Source organism: Zalophus californianus, chromosome 10 (assembly GCF_009762305.2).
Source record: "Zalophus californianus isolate mZalCal1 chromosome 10, mZalCal1.pri.v2, whole genome shotgun sequence".
Lineage (NCBI taxonomy): Eukaryota > Metazoa > Chordata > Mammalia > Carnivora > Otariidae > Zalophus > Zalophus californianus.
Genome location: NC_045604.1, coordinates 59,059,309 through 59,077,113, shown reverse-complemented (window position 1 = coordinate 59,077,113; position 17,805 = coordinate 59,059,309). Strand labels below are relative to the sequence as shown.

At 55.0% G+C, this 17,805-nt stretch overlaps 2 protein-coding genes across 8 annotated transcripts in view; one reads left to right on the top strand and one right to left on the bottom strand.

Annotated features, from left to right (window-relative positions):
• Positions 1 to 527: 527 nt before the first annotated feature.
• The window catches only part of CD247 (CD247 molecule), a 71,751-nt gene continuing 54,473 nt past the window's right edge, over positions 528 to 17,805 (bottom strand). Inside the window, exons 2-8 of one of the 2 annotated variants that reach the window (XM_027614234.1) lie at positions 7,866 to 7,969; positions 6,859 to 6,915; positions 6,283 to 6,363; positions 4,938 to 4,973; positions 4,084 to 4,140; positions 3,058 to 3,099; positions 528 to 1,840 (exon numbers count right to left, since the gene is read on the bottom strand). In XM_027614234.1, the coding sequence (XP_027470035.1) occupies positions 1,775 to 1,840; positions 3,058 to 3,099; positions 4,084 to 4,140; positions 4,938 to 4,973; positions 6,283 to 6,363; positions 6,859 to 6,915; positions 7,866 to 7,969 (443 nt within the window). In that variant the 3' untranslated portion in view covers positions 528 to 1,774. The remainder of the gene's footprint in view (positions 1,841 to 3,057; positions 3,100 to 4,083; positions 4,141 to 4,937; positions 4,974 to 6,282; positions 6,364 to 6,858; positions 6,916 to 7,865; positions 7,970 to 17,805) is intronic. The other variant, XM_027614235.1, reaches the window with a different exon arrangement.
• LOC113933741 lies at positions 588 to 17,360 on the top strand. 6 transcript variants are annotated; one of them, XR_003523447.1, is made up of 8 exons: positions 588 to 787; positions 3,892 to 4,021; positions 9,401 to 9,460; positions 10,142 to 10,214; positions 13,051 to 13,145; positions 13,266 to 13,321; positions 13,818 to 13,950; positions 17,058 to 17,360. XR_003523447.1 is itself a non-coding variant. In XM_027614229.1 (7 exons), exons 1-7 carry the CDS (start codon positions 623 to 625, stop codon positions 17,188 to 17,190), a joined length of 750 nt encoding a protein of 249 aa, XP_027470030.1. In that variant the 5' UTR covers positions 588 to 622; the 3' UTR covers positions 17,191 to 17,360. The 6 variants fall into 6 exon arrangements, 5 of the variants coding, with proteins under 5 accessions (XP_027470030.1, XP_027470031.1, XP_027470033.1 ...); XM_027614229.1 differs by lacking the exon at positions 13,051 to 13,145; XM_027614230.2 differs by lacking the exons at positions 13,051 to 13,145; positions 17,058 to 17,360 and adding an exon at positions 14,661 to 14,874.

The window sequence follows — 17,805 nt, the reverse complement described above, 5'->3', positions numbered from 1 at the left end:
CTCCAAGTCGGCCCCATATTAATTGGGAGCTTGACGAGTTGGGGCCTTTTTTACGGCCACCACATTTACAGACACCCTGACCTAAAGAGACCTCTCACGCTCCAGCCCTCCCCAAACCCTGCAGCCTGAGGGTTTGTGCCGTGGCATCAGCAGCCTGTCGCAACTCCCAGACACCCTCTGCTGCCAGGGGCTGCTCCGTGGCCCTCCTCTGCCGCGTGCCCGTCCTCCCCAAGCTGGCCACGGGGCTGGGAGCCCTGCACTCCGGCTGCCCCCTCCCCCGGGCCCTTCCCGCAGGTCCCTCCCTGGCCTGGCCCAGCCTGATGCCCGCTTGGCCCCGAGGCCTGGCCGCCAGCCCGGACGGCAGCACTCCCGGCCCCTGGATGCACCTGTGCCCACCTGCATGGCCCAAGGAACCATCGTGCCCTCTGGGAGTCAGCGGTTTCGGCCCATGGCAAGGGCACCAGATGGGTCGCCCCCAACTGAATCACCATTACCTGCCGGACTGCCGAAATAAAGCTCACAGTAAAAGCTGTTTCACCAAAGCGTTTATTATGCAGGAGAGTAAGTAAGACTTTAACAAACCAGTATAAATTAAAACCAAGCGGAGCAGAGACGGTCACACATGACACCTTACACAGTACTGTTCCCGGAAGTCGGCCGAGGTGACCCCGGAAGTCAGCCGAGGCGACCCCGGAAGTCAGCCGAGGCGACCCCAGAAGCCAGCCGAGGCGATCCCGGACGCCCTCCAAGGCGACCCTGGCCCGCCACAGCCCTCGGGTCTCTGCAGGTCTGCGAGGGGCCGTGCCTCCTGGGGAGGCCTTCACAGGGAGTGTGAGGTGAACAAGTGCCTGGAAAGAGTGTGCTCTTGCCCCCTTCCCTCAACCCCCACTGTTCGCACTCTGCAACGGCCCTTACTACGTGCTTTGAGGGCTGTCTGTTCACAACTCGCGTCCCCTGCGAGAGTGTGAGCTCTGTGAGGACAAGCACAGGCTTGTTCATCGTCCGCTCCCCAGAGTGCCCAGCCCACAAACGCTAAGTTCTATGAAGGGGAATGTACGCTCGATTGAAGGAGGGCCCCTTCCTGTCTGCCCCGCACCCCGCCCCGTGCTCTAGCTGAGCCTCCATCACCCTTCCCCTGCTCCCCTGCTGCAGCCGCCCCTGGCTGGGGCTGTCACAGACTTGCACGGCTCTCCCCACCCCCACCCGCCCAGACCTTGCACGGGGAGGCACAACAAACCCCTTTGCCCCAGTGACAAGTGACCTTGAAAAGAGGGCGCAGGTTGACAACAGAAGCCAAATTTACAGCAGGAGCAAAGACACTGAAATACTGACGGAACAATGAAGACTAGTGGATATGTGCTAACATTTGGGATTTCTCTGGGGACTTGACAAAACACGGACAGAACACGGCTGTGAGAGTTGTATGTACCCGTCTCCCAAGTAAGAGCCCCGGGCCTCCAGGAGAGGGGCCTGTCCACAGTCTCCGAGGAACCACAAGACCCCCAGAAGCCCCGAGAACGGGTGACACTCACAAAGGACTCCTCGAGGACAGGGCCATAACCCTGGCAGAGCCCCCCTCCCCTCCAGAGTCCGGGGATGTTGGTTTGGAGTTGGGTATGACCAAATGTTAAAATGCAAAGCATCCAATTCATAAGAGGGAATACTTTGGTGGTGGAGAAATAGGAGTGAACTGGGTTATAAATGCTTTATCCTTTGTCTTTAACAATCTGGGCAGGTCTGGCCCGTGAAATGGGTGGTGAAATGCCTGGGGCTGTTAGCGAGGAGGCAGGGTCTGCATGTGGAGGGCATCATAGGTGTCCTTGGTGGCAGTGCTGAGCCCCTGTGAAAGCAAATCAGAAAAGAAAAGTGGGTCAGGAACTCCGTGTGGGCACGAGCCTACCTAGAGGTCAACAAGTGGAACGAGCCCCTCACGCCGCAGGTGGGGGCCTGGACCCCAGAGGGCTGCAGGAGAGATGCACTCTCTGCCCTGCCGGAGGTGGCCTTGGAGCAATTCCTTTCCAGCTAAATTCTTCCCAAATACTGAGCCCTGCTGTGCGTGGGCCTAGAAAAACTTCCGTTTGGACCCAAGAGGAAGGGGAGCACCCTCATCCCTGAACACTGAGCTGGGATCAGGTTTGCTCCAGAGAGTTTGCTGTCCCTGATACCTGGGCCTCCAGGAAGCCAGGACTTGTCACAGGGAGATGGTGGCTCCCTGACCTCAGCCCTCCTTCCCCAGCCTCCTTCCCAGGTCACCCTACTACAGGTATGTTCTTTGTCGGGGAGCAGGCAAGCTGGTCCCAGTCCCACTGGAACATCTCTCCCTGATCCAGAAGACAGATCAAAGCAGCCACACACAGGAACATTCTGGGGGCCCTTTTGACATCATTCTGAACTCGGGCAAGCTGGGCAGCCTGACACATTGGAGTCAGTCAAGCAAGCTGTGAAGAGCCCAGGGGAGCCAGAAGTAGCCAAATAAGAACCCGCTGGGGATTATATTTTAGAGAAGTAGGCTGGGTATCCTTGGTTTGCATAATTTCTCACACTTATTTGCATACACCAGGCACGTGACTGACTATAACAGCATATCCTTTTTAAAGTTATTGTTTCTTTTGATTTTTTTTCCCTTCAATTTTCCCACCCAGCCACCCATCTTATTAGTTCTGAGGATACAGGGCAGAGCAAGGCTTCTTGCAAGGGCCCAGAGCTGTGGAGGAAGAGGCAGGAAATTGCTTGTGTGGTGTCCTTTGCCTACATCAGCCCTCTGGGCAGTGGCTGCTTATCTGTGGCCAGTGCCTGGGGTCTCCCATGGTCTCCTGGTTGGAGCCAAGGAACGTGCTTGGATGGCTGAATCCCAGGCATGCCCCAAGGCCTTCCTGGCAGAGGTGGCACTGGGACCTCATTTGAGGCCTGGGCTTTTAGCCCTGCCCAGCTGATGGCAAGATCTGGGTGCCACCAAGCAAGCAAAATGGGGGAGTCTAGACTTGATCCCGATTAGATGGCACCACGCAGGGAGGGAAGTCCTGCAGCACAGACCAGAGGCACCACCTCATCTCTTACCTGGTAAAGGCCATCGTGCCCCTTCCCTCGCCGACGCTGGTTCTGTGGGAAGGAGGCAAAAGGGCAGAGAGACATTCAGCAGCGGCTCCTGCTCAAGGCCCTTACTCTAGGGGCCCCCAGAGAGTCGGAGGTGACCGTCTCCCAGCCCGCACCCTTGCCCCTGCGAAAGAAGGGTCCTCAGGCCACTGGTCAGACCTCACTCTGCAGAGAAGTGAGGACTGGCTTCGATGCGGCCCAGGATTGCTCTGCCCCGCTCATATGCTCAGAGACACCAGAGTCCTAGAATCTGGGCTGCATGGGAGCTGGCCATGTTGCCTGCTGCTTGGAATAAATGGGCCTCCCTGTTGCTCCCGGACTTCCTGGCTACTCCTCAATGCTCACCGGAAATGGCAACCACATAGTGGTAGCAGCTCTGGCTACAGAGTCCACGCACATCTGGGCTCCCCTGTTTACTAGCTAGGCGACCTTGGGCAAGTCACTTCACCTCCTGTGCCTTGCAGGGCACATATTTCTCACTGGGTTATTGTGGGGATGACGTGAGACTACCTACCCAGTAAAGCACTGACCAGGCCTGCTTTGGGGACACGTGACCTACGCAGCCCCTGCCCAGGAGGGGTCAATGCTCTGCTCTCACCATTTGGAAATTCTTAATCTTTTAGAAACAAGGGGCCCTGCATTTCCATTTTGCCCCAGAGTCCTGACACAGCATGGCACACAGTAAGCACTTAGTAATTACTGATGGTGACAGATTCGACTTGCTTTTTACAAAGCTTAATGTGTCTTAGAATCTAGACTTGGTTCCTAAAAGAACATCACCTTTCCTCACTGTCTTAGGTGCTGTCAAGTGGGGAAGAGCTGGGTTACCGTTTGCCCCTGGCAGCTACCACAGGGCCCTCTGTCAGTGATGCAAGGAACGGCTGCAAATGGACGGGACAGAGGCCTATACAGCAGGCACATCTAGAAGGTGAGGAGGGCCTCCCTGGGAGCATCCCCACCCTGACCCAATCCTTGGGAATCAGCACTCACCTCGCCTTTTATCCCAATCTCACTGTAGGCCTCCGCCATCTTGTCTTTCTGCAGCGCCTGGAAAAGCAGAGGGCGTGGGACACGGGGTTTACTAATTAATGCAGAAAACTGTGGGCTTCCACACAAGAGGAAGGAGGAAGCCTCTCGACTTCCTAGCTGGCAGGGAGCTCCCACAGTCAGAGCTCCAGTCCTTATTCACACAAGCATCTCTGCCCACAACCAGCTCCAGCCTTACCCTTCTCCTCAGCCCCTTGGAACATTCTCTGAGCTGCCAGCCCTGTGCACTGAGCTGAGAAGCTCAAGTTAGGTTGGAAGATAAAATGTGGAATTCTTAGCCGAAGCACATGAATGTGGACAATGCAAGGGCTCACCTGCGGTCCCCAGAACCACTTATTTGAGCAACTTGTCTCTTTATAGGGCCAATGCCATGGGCTGTGGATCAGCCAATTGCAGGAAGGAAGAAGAGGTGGCTCTCCTCACAGGAGGTTACCACCTGCAATGGTCCCCTTCAGGGCCGCCCCAGATCAACAGTCTGAAAACCAAAACCAGATCCGCCCCCAGGCGGTGAGGCTGACCTCCCAGGGGCTTGCCACCCTATTCTCCCCTGACCTTGCTGTCCCCCAGCGCCGTCTACAGGGAACGCCAACAGCGGCCCCGGGGACCGAGGAGGGGGGAAGGCAAGCGAAGGGGCTGTCCTCCGAACAGCCAGCCAGCAGGCCGCCGCTGCAGGCAGCAAGACCGTGAGCCAAGTGGCGCAGGAAGGTGAAAGTCAAGTCAGGCAAAGACGCGGGGCAAGGAGCAATGCCTTCACCCCGAGCCCAGCTCCAGCTTCCCAAGCCCCCTCCCGTACTCACGTTGTACACGACTTCCGGAGGATTCCTCTTCCTCTGCTGGGAAACACGAGGGGCAAGTGAGAGGTGGCGAAACAGGGCTCCAGGCCAGGAGAGTTGTAGCACCCTCCCCGCCGCCCCCCTCCTCACACCCTGGGCCACCCCTCTGCCCCCCTCCTCACAGCTCTACTGTGGCTCCTACTTCTTAGTGCACACGGGCACGCTCCCTGGCACACTGGCCTCACCCCCGCAGGGCCTCCTCAGCCCAGCCTTGCCCGGGGCAGGCCTTGGGGGTATCTGCTGATAGCTGGTCCATGTCCCCTGGCAGATACAGTGCCACACGTGTCACGTGGCATTTCTGGCCGAAAACAAAAGGTACCGAGTACCCTCACTTAGAGCAGGGCCAGCCACTGCCTAGCAAGCCCTAGTGACCCCTCCGTCCCCACCCCTCTTCACCCCTCCTAGTCCGAGTAAGAAGAGGAGAGGAGAGCTGAGGCTGGAGGGCGAGGGGCCAAGGAAATGTGCCCAGCACAGGGCTCAGTGTGGAGGGGGGCTGTGGGGGCAGGTGTGACCAGAAACATCAAGGGCCACTGGGCACTGTCAGGAAGCACTGCCCTAAAACCTGGGCAGCCTGGGCCTTTGGGCTGGACCCTACCCTATTTTTTTTTTTAAGATTTTGTTTATTTATTTGAGAGAGATGGAGAGAGCACAAGCTGGGGGTAGGAGCAGAGGGAGAGGGACAGGCAGACTCCCCGCTGACTGGGGAGCCCGAGATCATGACCTGAACCAAAGTCAGATGCTTGACTGTCTGAGCCAGCCAGGCGCCCCTGAACCTTCTTTATGAGAGAACCCTGCCCTGGCCTCCTCCAGCCTCCTCTCCCCCCCCCCCCCCCCCCCCCCGCCCCCAGGCTGCGGAGTTTACAGCCGAGAGAACAGAGCCACTAGGAGCCCGGAGCCAGACCATGCTCCAAGGGGTACCTGGGACCCAGAATTCCTTATCCAATGGCCTTGGGCCCTTCCTATACGGACCTCTTCACCAGATATGTCCTTTTGGGGAGCAGACAGCCCCATTGCGTGTGCATCTCAGGGTGGCCAAGCAGTTTAAGGGGAAGTGAGTGGAGCTTAGTCAGGAGGGCCAGAGTGCCACATTCATGTCTGGGGGTCCCTTGCAATGCAGAATGGAGCCCAGGGGGAAGGAAGAGAAGGGGGTGGAAGGAATGGGGACTCCCGACTGTCCTCAGGCCCCGGGTGCCTTGCATGTCAGGACGGAGTGTGCTGGTGGAGTGGCTGGCTCTGAGGAGCCGTCTCCTGGCTGTCCTGCTGAGCACGTCCACACTCCCACACACCGGCAGAGAGACGGATACCCTACCTGTTTTCCTCCCATCTCAGGGTCCAGGCCTCGTCTCTTATCCAAAACCTCATACTCCTCTCTTCCTCTTAGATTGAGCTCCTAAAACAGACAGGAAAGCGTCAGAGAGGGCTGGGAGGACAGGAGGACTGCACCAGCTGGACTGGGAGCCCCCTCTGGGTGGTGGCTCTCAAGGAAAGGGGCAGGGACTGGGGTTAGAGTGAAAACTGGTCCATGTCGGTAAAGCATCTCAGAGAACATGCATTACCATGACTCGTGTCTGTGTGTGTGTGTGTGTGTGTGTAAATAGATTCGGCCCAAGTCCCATTGCACAGGGAGAGTGAAATCTCTTCCCTGCTGCCCTGCAGGCCGACTGACCCCCCTCCCACCCGCAGCGGGGCCCCTGCCAAGTGCGGGTGGGAGGGGCTCACCGGCCAGGGCACGCTCGCAGCGTCCCTGCGCGGCGGGGACAATCACAGGCCCCATGTGCGTGCCAGAAAACGAAGCCCTGGGGACGTTCGACAACGGGCCGCAGTCCGGCCTGCAGCCGGGACCCTGCCGTCGGCCCCTTGGCGGGCTGCAGGAGGGCAGACTTACGTTGTAGAGCTGGTTGGGGTCCTGCTGGTCTTGGGGGGCGGCCGCGCTCCTGCAGAACTGGAAGAGAGGGTGGGGCGGTTAGAGCCCCGCTCCCCCGCCTGTGCGCTGGGCCCATGCGGCCCCCCCTGCCCCGGCCCCCCAACCCGGGCGGCCACTCCGAGGGGGACGGTGGCTGCACAAGGTCCCAGCTCCTGTCGTGGCCTCGTGCGTCACTGCGTCGCACTAGCTTAGTGTCCTGGAGGACCTGCCCGAGGCGCACACAGCCTCGCTCTTGGCGCTCTTCTCTCCGCCGGAGCCGAGAGAAACGGCAGGATCGTACAGGGGCACAGCATTGGAAACCACCTGAGAGATCATCTAGGACAGCTCTGTTCAAACTTTTAAAAAGGAAATCAGTAAGTAAGACTGTTTTACAAATGAAATCTTTGTGCCAAAGCCTACCATCCAAAAGAGCAATAGGTGGGAGGACTGCAGTGATAACAAGGACCAAGCCGCCTTCCACCCTCTGCTGGCACGGCGACCGCCCCCGGCCCCAGCCCTTGCAAGAAATCCAGACTCTGTGAGGCACCAGCTGAAAACCCGTGCTCTGGGCCCACCCTCACGTGCACTGATAGGGACCCTGAAGTTCCCGGAGACAGGCTGGTTCTGCCTCAATCAGCAGCGGGACAGCAGAGCCTGGGAAGACACCACAGGTCCCCCACCTCCCGCTCTTAGTTGCCTGAAGCTTAAGCTCCTTTCCGGCCAGCGGTAGCCCTGCCCTGGGATGCTGCGATGTTTGCTCATCTGTATGGCTCCTCAGGAGGACACCCAGCATCACACCCTCCCACTCTGCAGGGCTCCGTCAGACACCACCCCGCCACCCAAGGTGCATGTTTGGCTGGCCCCTGCTCTGCCATGGACACCAGGCTCCAGGCACCACCCATGCTTGAGACTTTCCAAGATTAAGGCCCTTCTGAACATCCACCAAGTAGGGGAGCCCGCGCCTTCTCCCCAAGGCCCATGGCACCCACCTTTGCTCTCAGGAACAGGGCAGTGAGAATGATGCCATAGATGAAGAGGATCCCATCCAGCAGGTAGCACAGTTTGGGATCCAGCAGGCCAAAGCTCTGTGCGCCTGTGCCAGGAGATGAGACCGATCAGCCAGGCCCAGGGTGACAGAACATATCCCCACCATCCCAGGGTGGCCGCATGACTGACTGGTCCAGGAAATCATGACAAGGGGGGCTGGATCCATTCCCCACACCCCATCTGACCACAACTTCCCTCCCCATACCCTTGGACCAGCTCTGGGAAAAACCTGCCCTCCCCCAACAGCCTGACATGACACCTGGTGGGGCCACAGATCCTAGGAAGACCGGAAGGAAGCAGAAACTAGGTGGGAAGGTGAAGCTGTCCAGTGGGCACAGGACTGCTGCCTCAGGCCCACTGAGCCCAGCTGTGCGTGAACTCCCATATGAACCACGCATTCTGGAAGTCTCTGTAATAAAATACCCGTGTCTGGATGAATGGCACCACCTGAATTAGGGCATGTAGCTCCCTAAGGCCTCCTCACAGGGAGAGAACAGGATTGAGGTTTGAATGAGATCAGTAATTGGGACTGTGAGAATTTGGGTTAACTCTCCCTCCCTGACTCCCAGTTTCCTCAGTGCCAGGCGCTGAGCAGCGTCTCCCACTCAGGGCAGTGGGGCGTGGGGCTGGGCTTCCCTCCCCGCCCCAAGGGGTCTCACGAGCAATAGACAAAGGTACAGTTGGGCAGCCCCCTCCCAGCTGGAACCTGGCAATCTCCCTACTCACCGGTCCCAGCTCTGTGGCCTCAGCTTCATCTGTCCCTGTCCCCCTTCCTTCCCTTCCCCCCCACACTTATAATTCCCGGGACACACCTTGCTCTTCCAGACTCTGCCTCTGTGCCTTTGCATGCACTGTTCCCTCTACATATTCTCCCCCTGCAACCCTGTCATCTGGTAAAGTCTGATGCATCCTACGAAATGTGGCTCAGAACTCTGTCTAGCCTGTTCCACCCCAAGTTGCAGGTGAACCCCTAGTCCTCACTGCCATATTACCCTCTGTCAAACTAGTGCACATTTAGCCAGCACTGGCATTTTCGTACAACGGGATTGGGCAAGGAGGTATGGTAAATATTCTGGTTAAATAAAAACATTTTTATATGAGAGCTCACTGCACTGCAAGTGAGAAGACATGGATTTTAGACTACTCCCTACTAGGTATGCGTGCAGCAACTCAGCCTGCATAACGGGCCTAGCCCCTGCCTCCACCCCTGCGCGGAAATGCCGCGCGTGGCCCACAGTGCTTCTCCCAAGGCCAGAGTGCCCCCTGGTGGCCGCCTGCAGCCCTCTATCGGGGCTGTGGGAGTGGATGCCAGGCGCTTGTGCCCTGTCAGCCTTACCAGTGGGTTGACCTGGGGCAAGGTATTCACCCTCTTTCAGCTGCCTCTTCCATTCAATAGGATGAGAACTAACATTTCTTCGGTGTTTACTATGTGCCAGACACCCCTTTAATGCAATAACTTATCTGATCTTCCCAACAGCCCCACATAGAAACACAGAGAACTTCAGCTTAGCCAGCAGCAAGCAAGAAGCTGCCCCAGGTTGGTGCCAGGCAGTGAGTCCCCCCTCGCTTCGCTCTCCTGCCCTGGGCCCGGCTCTGCCCACCCTTGTCCAGGAGCGGTGTTTGGGTGTCTCCCCTGCACTATGGAAGCAGGTGATTCCAGGCTGCCCCGGGGTTCCGACTCTAACGGCCCTGAATCCCAATCTCAAACCTTTGACTACCAGCCTGATCCAGGACCCCTTAGGCCCCGGGCGGCTGATCTCTTTGTAAGCTTCCCACAGGCCCTGCTCAGAAACTGCTGATGACCCCGTCACTCAGAGCAAATCCAAACTCCTCATCAAGCTGGGCTCTGGCCTGACCCACCAGCCCAGGCCCAGCTCCCTGATGCCTTCCCCACACCTCCTCTCCTGCTCCTCCTTGAGCGCCCCAGAACTTTCCTGAGCTTGCTCCTCTCCCAGCCTGCAATTGCTAGCACATTCCCTCCACTCAGCATGAGACTCCTATCCCCCGACCTTTGCCCCTGGGAATTCAATGGCTGATTCTCCGCCCCCCAACAAAACACCCCCCCAAACACATAACTCATCAGGTTCTGAGAGTCCCCTCCTCCTAGGCTCTAAGCGCTAGAGACCAATGGCTGCATTTTTTGCCTTTTCCCTTCACCTTCAACAGCAGAGCACAGGGGTGCAGGGGAGACGTTCATTAGATATTGTGTGGTTTTCAGGGAAGATGCTGGGGCCAAAGTTGGCCTGCCCTCTGGCCCTGAGGCAAAGCCACAAGCCCTGCACTGACCACAGGTAAGGGTCCAAAGCCCTCTAGGAGGTAAGCCATCCCCCAACAAAGGCCACCAACGCTGGGGTGATTTTTTTCTTTTAGGACTGGAGAGGAGGTGTCAGCAGCGATTTATTGGGGTGGTTGAAATTCAGGAAAGGGGCTGGGAGAAAATCGCTCAGCTGCCTGTCACATAAAATGAGGACAGAAAAATTACTGGACAGTAAATTTAGAACAAATGAGAAGAAATATTTCTTCCTGTTGTGCAGAGCCAGCACGGGGGGGAGGGGAATTGGTCGCCTCCCCCAGAGATAAGTAACAAGGACAGGTTTTCTTTCTTTCTTTTTAAAGAGCAGCATGATTTTATGGCCCATGACAAGTATGTTGTGTGTGCTTTGGCCAAGGATAGGATATTAACCGCAACACGTTTCCCGGGGTAGGGATCCTCCCTCCACCCGGTCCAGCTGGGCTTGTGCTGAGAGCGAGGGGTCTGAGGAAGTCGGTGATAGCACGGAAAGTTCCACGAGGGGACCCAGGGTCTAATTCAATTAGGTAACTGATTGATAACTATTTCTTGGGCATCTGCTCAATGCCAGGGAAGGCTGACATAGAAGGAGCCCTGGATTGGGTGTCAGGTGGATTCTAGTCCTTCCCTTGCCACTAAGTATCTGTGTCGGACAAGTCACCTCACCTCTCTAGGCCTCAGTTTCTTCATCTGTAAAATGGTTGGTAATCAGATCTACTTTAAGGATGTAGTGAAAATAAAGTGAAAAAAATGTATTGGTAGATGTTTTTGTAAATTTCTTCCATAAGAACAGTGATGTCGAATAGGCGGGTAAGGTCTTCTGAGTCCCTGCCCTCATGGGGCTAAGGCTACAGCTTACCCTGGGTCCAGAGGCTTCCCTCGAACAGCAGATACTTTTCCAGGATGCCAACTCAAAGGCATGAGGCAGAGACACTCGCTCCCTGGTTCCAGCTTCTTTCTTGCACCCTCATCCCCAAGGCAGAGACCTGCTTGCATCCTTCCCCAAGCCACTTGCACACCTTCTCGTATCGCCATCACCTTCAGTCCCAAAGGGAGGTGGGTATTTAACACGCTGGATGGTGGCTGTTTTCCTATATAACTGCAGCTGTTTTCTCTGAGTTCCAGTCCTCAGCCCCAGTCCATAGCACCCAAGAGAACCCAGGGTCTGAGCAAGTGTCCAGAAACACTGAGGGTCTCCCTCAGCCTCTCAGTCCTGGCTGCCCGGCCCCTCTGCCTCCCGGCTTCTCACTGACTAGGTCTGGGCTGGAGCCTGGGCCAGGGCATGGCCGGGGTGGAGACTCAGTGTGGCAAGAGCATACACGTGCAGCCTTGCACACATGTCCCCTACAACAAAGACGAATATCACAGCCAGACGGACGTGCAGAACGAAAGTAAGGCCTCAGTCCTTAGACACTGTAATTTCTGTGAACTTCTCAACTGTGTGCTACTCAACTGCCTTAAGCCTTGGTTCCCTCATCTGTAAACTGGACACACTACTCTGTATCTCACTAGGTGGCCGTGAGGATTATCTGTTGCAGGTGCCCGACCCGGCGTGTCATAAGTGCTCCGGGTCAGCTGTTGTCACCGTAATTGTTTTTTCCCCCAAAATCACCAACACATTTTTTTTGAGGAAGAAAAGGTCAAATTGTATCAAGACCTTTTCAACTGGGTAGGACGAGAGACACTGATGTGTCTAACCTCTGGGTATTCACAGCTGCACAGCTAACCAGATCCTGGCCTCCCCATTAAACCAACGGGCATTTGATGAGGGGGATGTATTCTGAGCAGTCACATGATTTCCCATTTAGAAAATGCTGCCTTCATATCAGAGAAGTTGTGCTGAGGAGAACAAAGCAACCTAACAATAGCCTCCCAGCGCAGGCCTAGATGTGACAGTCGCCAGGCGGAAGGGGACAGGTCCTATTTGCAAAGCAGGAGCGCTGGGGTAGGATCTGACCCCCTGAGCATTTTTTCATCCAACCTGGACCTCCCCAGGCCATTCTCTGGGCCCCTGCCCAAGGCACACTCAGCAAATCTGGAAATTTATGGGATTTGGCCCCGATTTCCATCCCCACCCTACCCTACCTCACCCAGGTCTAACAGGGGACCGGCCGCGCCACACCCTTGCATCTGGATGGACGTCCGGCAAATATGGAAACTGAAGTCCAGGTGGGCTGGAGCACAGAGAGGTGTTACGTCAGGCAAGCTCCCAGACGATCAGGCCTTACGCATGGGGGCCGGGCTGATGGTGGGCAGCAGTATTTTAGGTGATTCCAGTTATCCCAGGGCAAAACACCACCCCGATGACACCTGGCAGAAAAGCAAGCTAAAGCCTCGGAAGAACTGGCCTTGCTCACTCACGTACTCCCAGTCCTGGATACAAGATTAGAACACTGGGGAACAAATGGGGGAGCCTGGCCTGCAGCCTGGCCTTGTCCACAGCCATGAGGACACTGCCCGGCGTGCTTATGGCAAGCCCCATCACAAACACGACATAGCTCAGGACGGCCAGGGCCTGGCTGAAGTGGGAACCTGGGCTCTGGCCCCTTCCCGGCCCCTGCATCACACCGGGAAGTGCCAGACAGGCACTGATCAAATGGGCCAGTGGGCTACCATCCCAGAAGAAAGCCGCATCTCCCGGCAAGGGAGGGAGAAGGCAGAGAATCCCAGCGGCCCCTCCTCCTCGAAAAATCTTCTCAGTGGAGCTCAGCACACGGCTGGACTTGGCCTCCCGTCCCACAAATGAGACCCTGGGACTCATGGAGAGGACCTGTGGTGGGCGGCCAACATGTGGAGCGGTGTCGGTCATCATCCATGGGAGTTCTCCTTCTCTTCAGAGGGGTCTTCATATCATCCTCGTCAGAAACCTGCTTGATCTCTCCTGGAGGGAAAACCTGCCCAGGGGCCTTGGTCGTCACGGAGTCCTGGCGGGGTGAGGAAGCTCAGCAGACCCCTCAGTCCCAGTGGATCATGATCCACCTGGATGAATGGCCTTCGGTAGGGTGGTGTCTAGTGCTCACGCCCAGTGTAACGAAAAGCACCTCCCCAACAGGCACCTCGGTGACCCGGGCCCCCGCACACCCACTGTCTGCCCGCGAGCCACGTGCGGTGAGTGGACAATGTACCTGAGCCCTGGCCCCAAGCCCCTACCCCCCGCCAGGCCCCCACTGCTTCACTGGGAGCTCAGGGAGCAGCTTCCTGCTCTGAAGCCCCCCCCCACCCCCATGTTGCCACCTGGTTTTTCCATGATGCATAATAAGCCAGAGCCTGCCTGCCTGCCAAGTAGTGGGGTACCTGGAACAGGCCACATGAGATGCCCAGAGGAGACTCCATGGCAACCGGAGATGGATCACAGAGTCTCTACCCCTATAGCTCACTGCATCGAAAAAGGTTACAAGTCTCATTAGTGAGAATAAGCCCAGTCGTCCCTATACACCCTGTTGTCTCTACAAAAGCCCTGAGTTCAGGAAGTTTCCTGGCACTGACCATTCACAGGAATATTTGGGGGGGAGCCCAGAGGGCAGCCTGGGGGAGGCACTTGTTTACAGAGTCTAATTTCTTTGAATGAGGTGTGTTTGAATTGTACTGTTTGTCTCTTGGCCAGACCACAAGCTTCTGAGAACAGGGAAAGCAGGTCTCATCCACCTGGTCCAGCCACGAGGAAGCTGCGAACATACACCAGTGGTCGGCCCCCCTCGAGCCAGCCCCTGCCCCCCGCACACGATCCTTACCAACTGGTAAGGATCCCTTGCACTTGAACCCCAACTTGTACTTTTTAAAATTACTTCCTGTGCCTGATTGAGCTTGATTCTATGAGAGTCCAGAAGGTAGGCAAGGCTCTATCCATTATTGGGTCCAACACAACTCAGGTATAAACCGAGACCAGAGGAGAAAAGTAACTGGCTTGAGGACAGCCGCAGGCTAGGGGCAGCCCTGGGGGGCGTTCCTGGGCCTCCTGCCTCCGGGGGCCCCTCACCTGTGGGTGCAGGGCACAGAGTGTTCACGTAGCCCTGAACTCACAGCCCTTACTGTTTGCCGGGTTTTAACAGGTAGTCCCGGCAGCTTATGGGCTTTTCATGTCTGGTGTCCTCTCCGGAGCAAGCCCTGGAAAGCACAAGTGATACATTTTAGTTTCACTTGCTTATTTCCCCTCCTCACGAGGCCACGTGAGAAGAGAAAGACATAGGCCTTAGAGCCAGAAAGACTAAGATTCGAGTTCTGAATATGCCTCCTCCTGGCTCTGTGTTCAGGGACTGCTTTGTTAACCTCTCTGAATTTCAGTTCCCTCATCTGCAAAAGGGCTTTAATGAGACTGACTCCAGCGGGTAGTTATGCAGATGCCCGCAAGAACGGGGCGCGGGGGGGGGGGGGTGCCCTGCACTGGCAGGTGGCAGGCACTGAGCTGAGGTCTCAGGTGGCCTTCTCTGCCACCACAATGGCCTCTTAGGTCGAAGCAGCAGCAGGAGTGGACCAGGGCTCCCCGCCCCTCACTCTTGCCAAGGTGGGGGGACGGAACCTGATCGGCTCCCCAGCTCAACATGGAGATACCCACCTTTCAAGTGTATGAGGATAAAATCAGTTAATGAAGATTCGTGAAGTACCTCCCGGCTTCAGGAAAGGGTAACAACATAACTCACATCTGACCCAGCGTACAGAGTACTCTTCGCCCTTGCATTATCTGATTAAATCCTCAAAACAACTTTTTTTTTGAGATTTTATTTATTTATTTGACAAAGAGAGAGAGAGATCACAAGTAGGCAGGCGGGGAGGCAGAGGGAGAGGGAGAAGCAGGCTCCCCGCTGACCAGGGAGCCCGATGTGGGGCTTGAATCCCAGGACCCTGGCATCATGACCTGAGCCGAAGGCAGACGCTTAACTGACTGAAGCCACTCAGGCGCCCCCTCAAAACAACTCTTTATGACATGGGCAGAATTACTACCGATTCTATTTTGCAGACAAGGGAACTGAAGCTCAGAAGGGTCACTCAGCAGGAAAGTTCCCAAGCGCATCTGACACTAATCCCCTTGTCTTTCCACTTTATCCTGGTGCTTCTGGAGTTCATGTTCTCCAGAGAGCCTCCCACCTTCTGTAGGCATTTCTTCTCTGATACCTTCAGCCTCTGCTTGAATACCCTGGGTGACAGGGAGCTCACCACTCATCAATCACTGGTGGAGAGTTCTCATTTTCAGCGTTGTTAAAAAAACAGCTGTGGGGGCACCTGGGTGGCTCAGCGGTTAAGTGTCTACCTTTGGCTCAGGTCGTGATCCCCGGGTCCTGGGATCGAGCCCCGCATCAGGCTCCCTGCTCAGTGGAGAGCCTGCTTCTCCCTCTCCCTCTGCTGCTCCCCCTGCTTGTGCTCTCTGTGTCTGTCTCTCTCTCTCTGTCAAATAAATAAATAAATCTTTAAAAAAAAAAACAATCCAAAAAACAAAACAGCTTTGGTCTTAGTTCTGCCTTCAGAAGCACAAAGAACACAGATTCTCCTACTCCTATAAGGCAGCCTTTAAAAATCTCACCCGTATCCAGCTGGTCTCCCCCTTAATAGGAAAGACTTAGGCATCACAGCAAGAGCCAATCCTTCGGAGGTAGAGGACTTGAGTAGGAGCCTTGGCTCTGGCACTTAACCCTCTGTGGAAGCATTCCATAGCTCTCTCACAGGGTAAGCTCTCAGTACATAGGCGCTCACGACATCCATATTCATCACAAAGACCTCAGTTCAGGTAGGACCAGCCTGATTCCCAGCCGCCTGACTGCCTTTTGCAGCCCTAACCTTGAGCCCTCAGGGCTTCGGCGGCCCAGCCCCACCCCCAGACTCAGACCGGACTGACGATGACATTGCAGGCTGAGAGTTTAGAAAACAGGAAGTCATGTGTGTTCAGGAAGGCAGTGGTAACAGTTTTGGGGTGTCTGCGCGGGGGCTAATGCCCAGCTCATGGACCACAGCACCAGGGGCACCCAGACCTCCCCTGCAAGGGGGTTTGCTCCCTTTCATGAAACAACTAGCTTTCACTGCAGCAGGAAAGACAGACACATTGGGTAATGATAATAACCACCAGTAGAAGCAGATGTGAGTTTTCTCATTCAGTCCTTACAGTGACAGTGACTTTGCAGCTGGGGAAACCGAGGCTCAGAGAGGTTCACACCATGCCAAAGGTATAGAGCCAGGGTTGAGCTCAGGCCTCTCTAGAGCTGTAGTCCAGACACCATCTGGTCCAGAATCCTAGCCACCACTTGGACCACTTACTGACCTTGAGCCACCTCCTGGTCCTCAGGGCTGGGGCAGAGGGGTTCCTTTCAAGGCTGGGGATGGAGTCCTTCCTTCTCTGAGGGTCACACCCCATTAGCAGGTGTGTCTCTGACCCCACACTTGGCCTTCTTTCTTTGAGGGGGCAGGATGCTGAGAGGCCTACAGGATTAACAGGGACAGATGGCCCGCTACCATATGTGAGGCTACGCCGGCCAATCCTGTGGAGGCTGACCCACCTGGAGACAGCCTTGACCTGCAGAATGAGTTTACATAATATATTGGAACCACATAATTTCTTGCTACTCACTTTAATTTGGCACAGCCTCCTCAGCCCCCCTCCCCCTCAAATGTTGAATTTCAAATACTCATGTTTCACTGTGAAGCTAAATATCCGGTCCTAACTACCGACAGATTTTATAATCCCATAGGCTAGGATTCCAAGGCAAAGGGGAAGAAAGGGAGTTGTTTGATTTCTTAGAAGTAACAGGATTCTGGGAGAATATTTCCCTGCTGGTATTACTACTTCCATGACATTTGTTATGATTCATGCAATAGTTTTTAAAATTTACCTACGATCACTTTTGTTTTTATTTTCAAGTAAATCAACTCATTGTGAAAGTGCAAGAAAGTACAAGATAATCGGAATCACCCATAATACCACATTCAAACACAGCCACTCTTCACCTGATGGCAGATTGCCTTCCAAGGTGTTTGTTATTTATAAATTATAATTATTCTACATAAAAAATTTTTCCCTGAAAAAACCTCTATTTTTTTCCTGTTAGTATTATAATTTAACATTATATTTTCATGTTATTGCACATATTTATATTTCACATTTCCTGCTATTTCATAGGTTTACTGAATTTCCTTTTTAACTGTTGCATAACAATTCTTCCACTACTTATTTACCATTTCTGCATTGAAGGCTGTTTCCAATTTTTCATCAGTGTAAATAACTCTGTGATGAACAGTTTCACTCCTAAAGCTTTCTACAGGTTTAGAATTCAATCAATAAAATTTTGAAAAATGAAAGCTAAGATAACTAATCCAAGAGAAAATTCAGCAAAAGATATAAACAGGTAATCCTTAGAGGCAGAAAAACAAACTGCTGAGAGCATATAAAAAGACCCTCAGTCTCGCTGCTGGTTACCCACTCCTAAAAGTACAAAAGGACAGAGAGAAGGACCCCGTTGTTCACGGAGAATCAGAAGGCCTCAGCTGTGAAGATATGTGAAGGAAGCACCCCCCTCCACCGCCCCAGCAGAGGACGAGAAGGTGCAAAGGTCCTGTGGTGGCTCCAGGCCTGGTGTCTCTGAACAGCAAGGAGGTAGATGTGGCCAGGG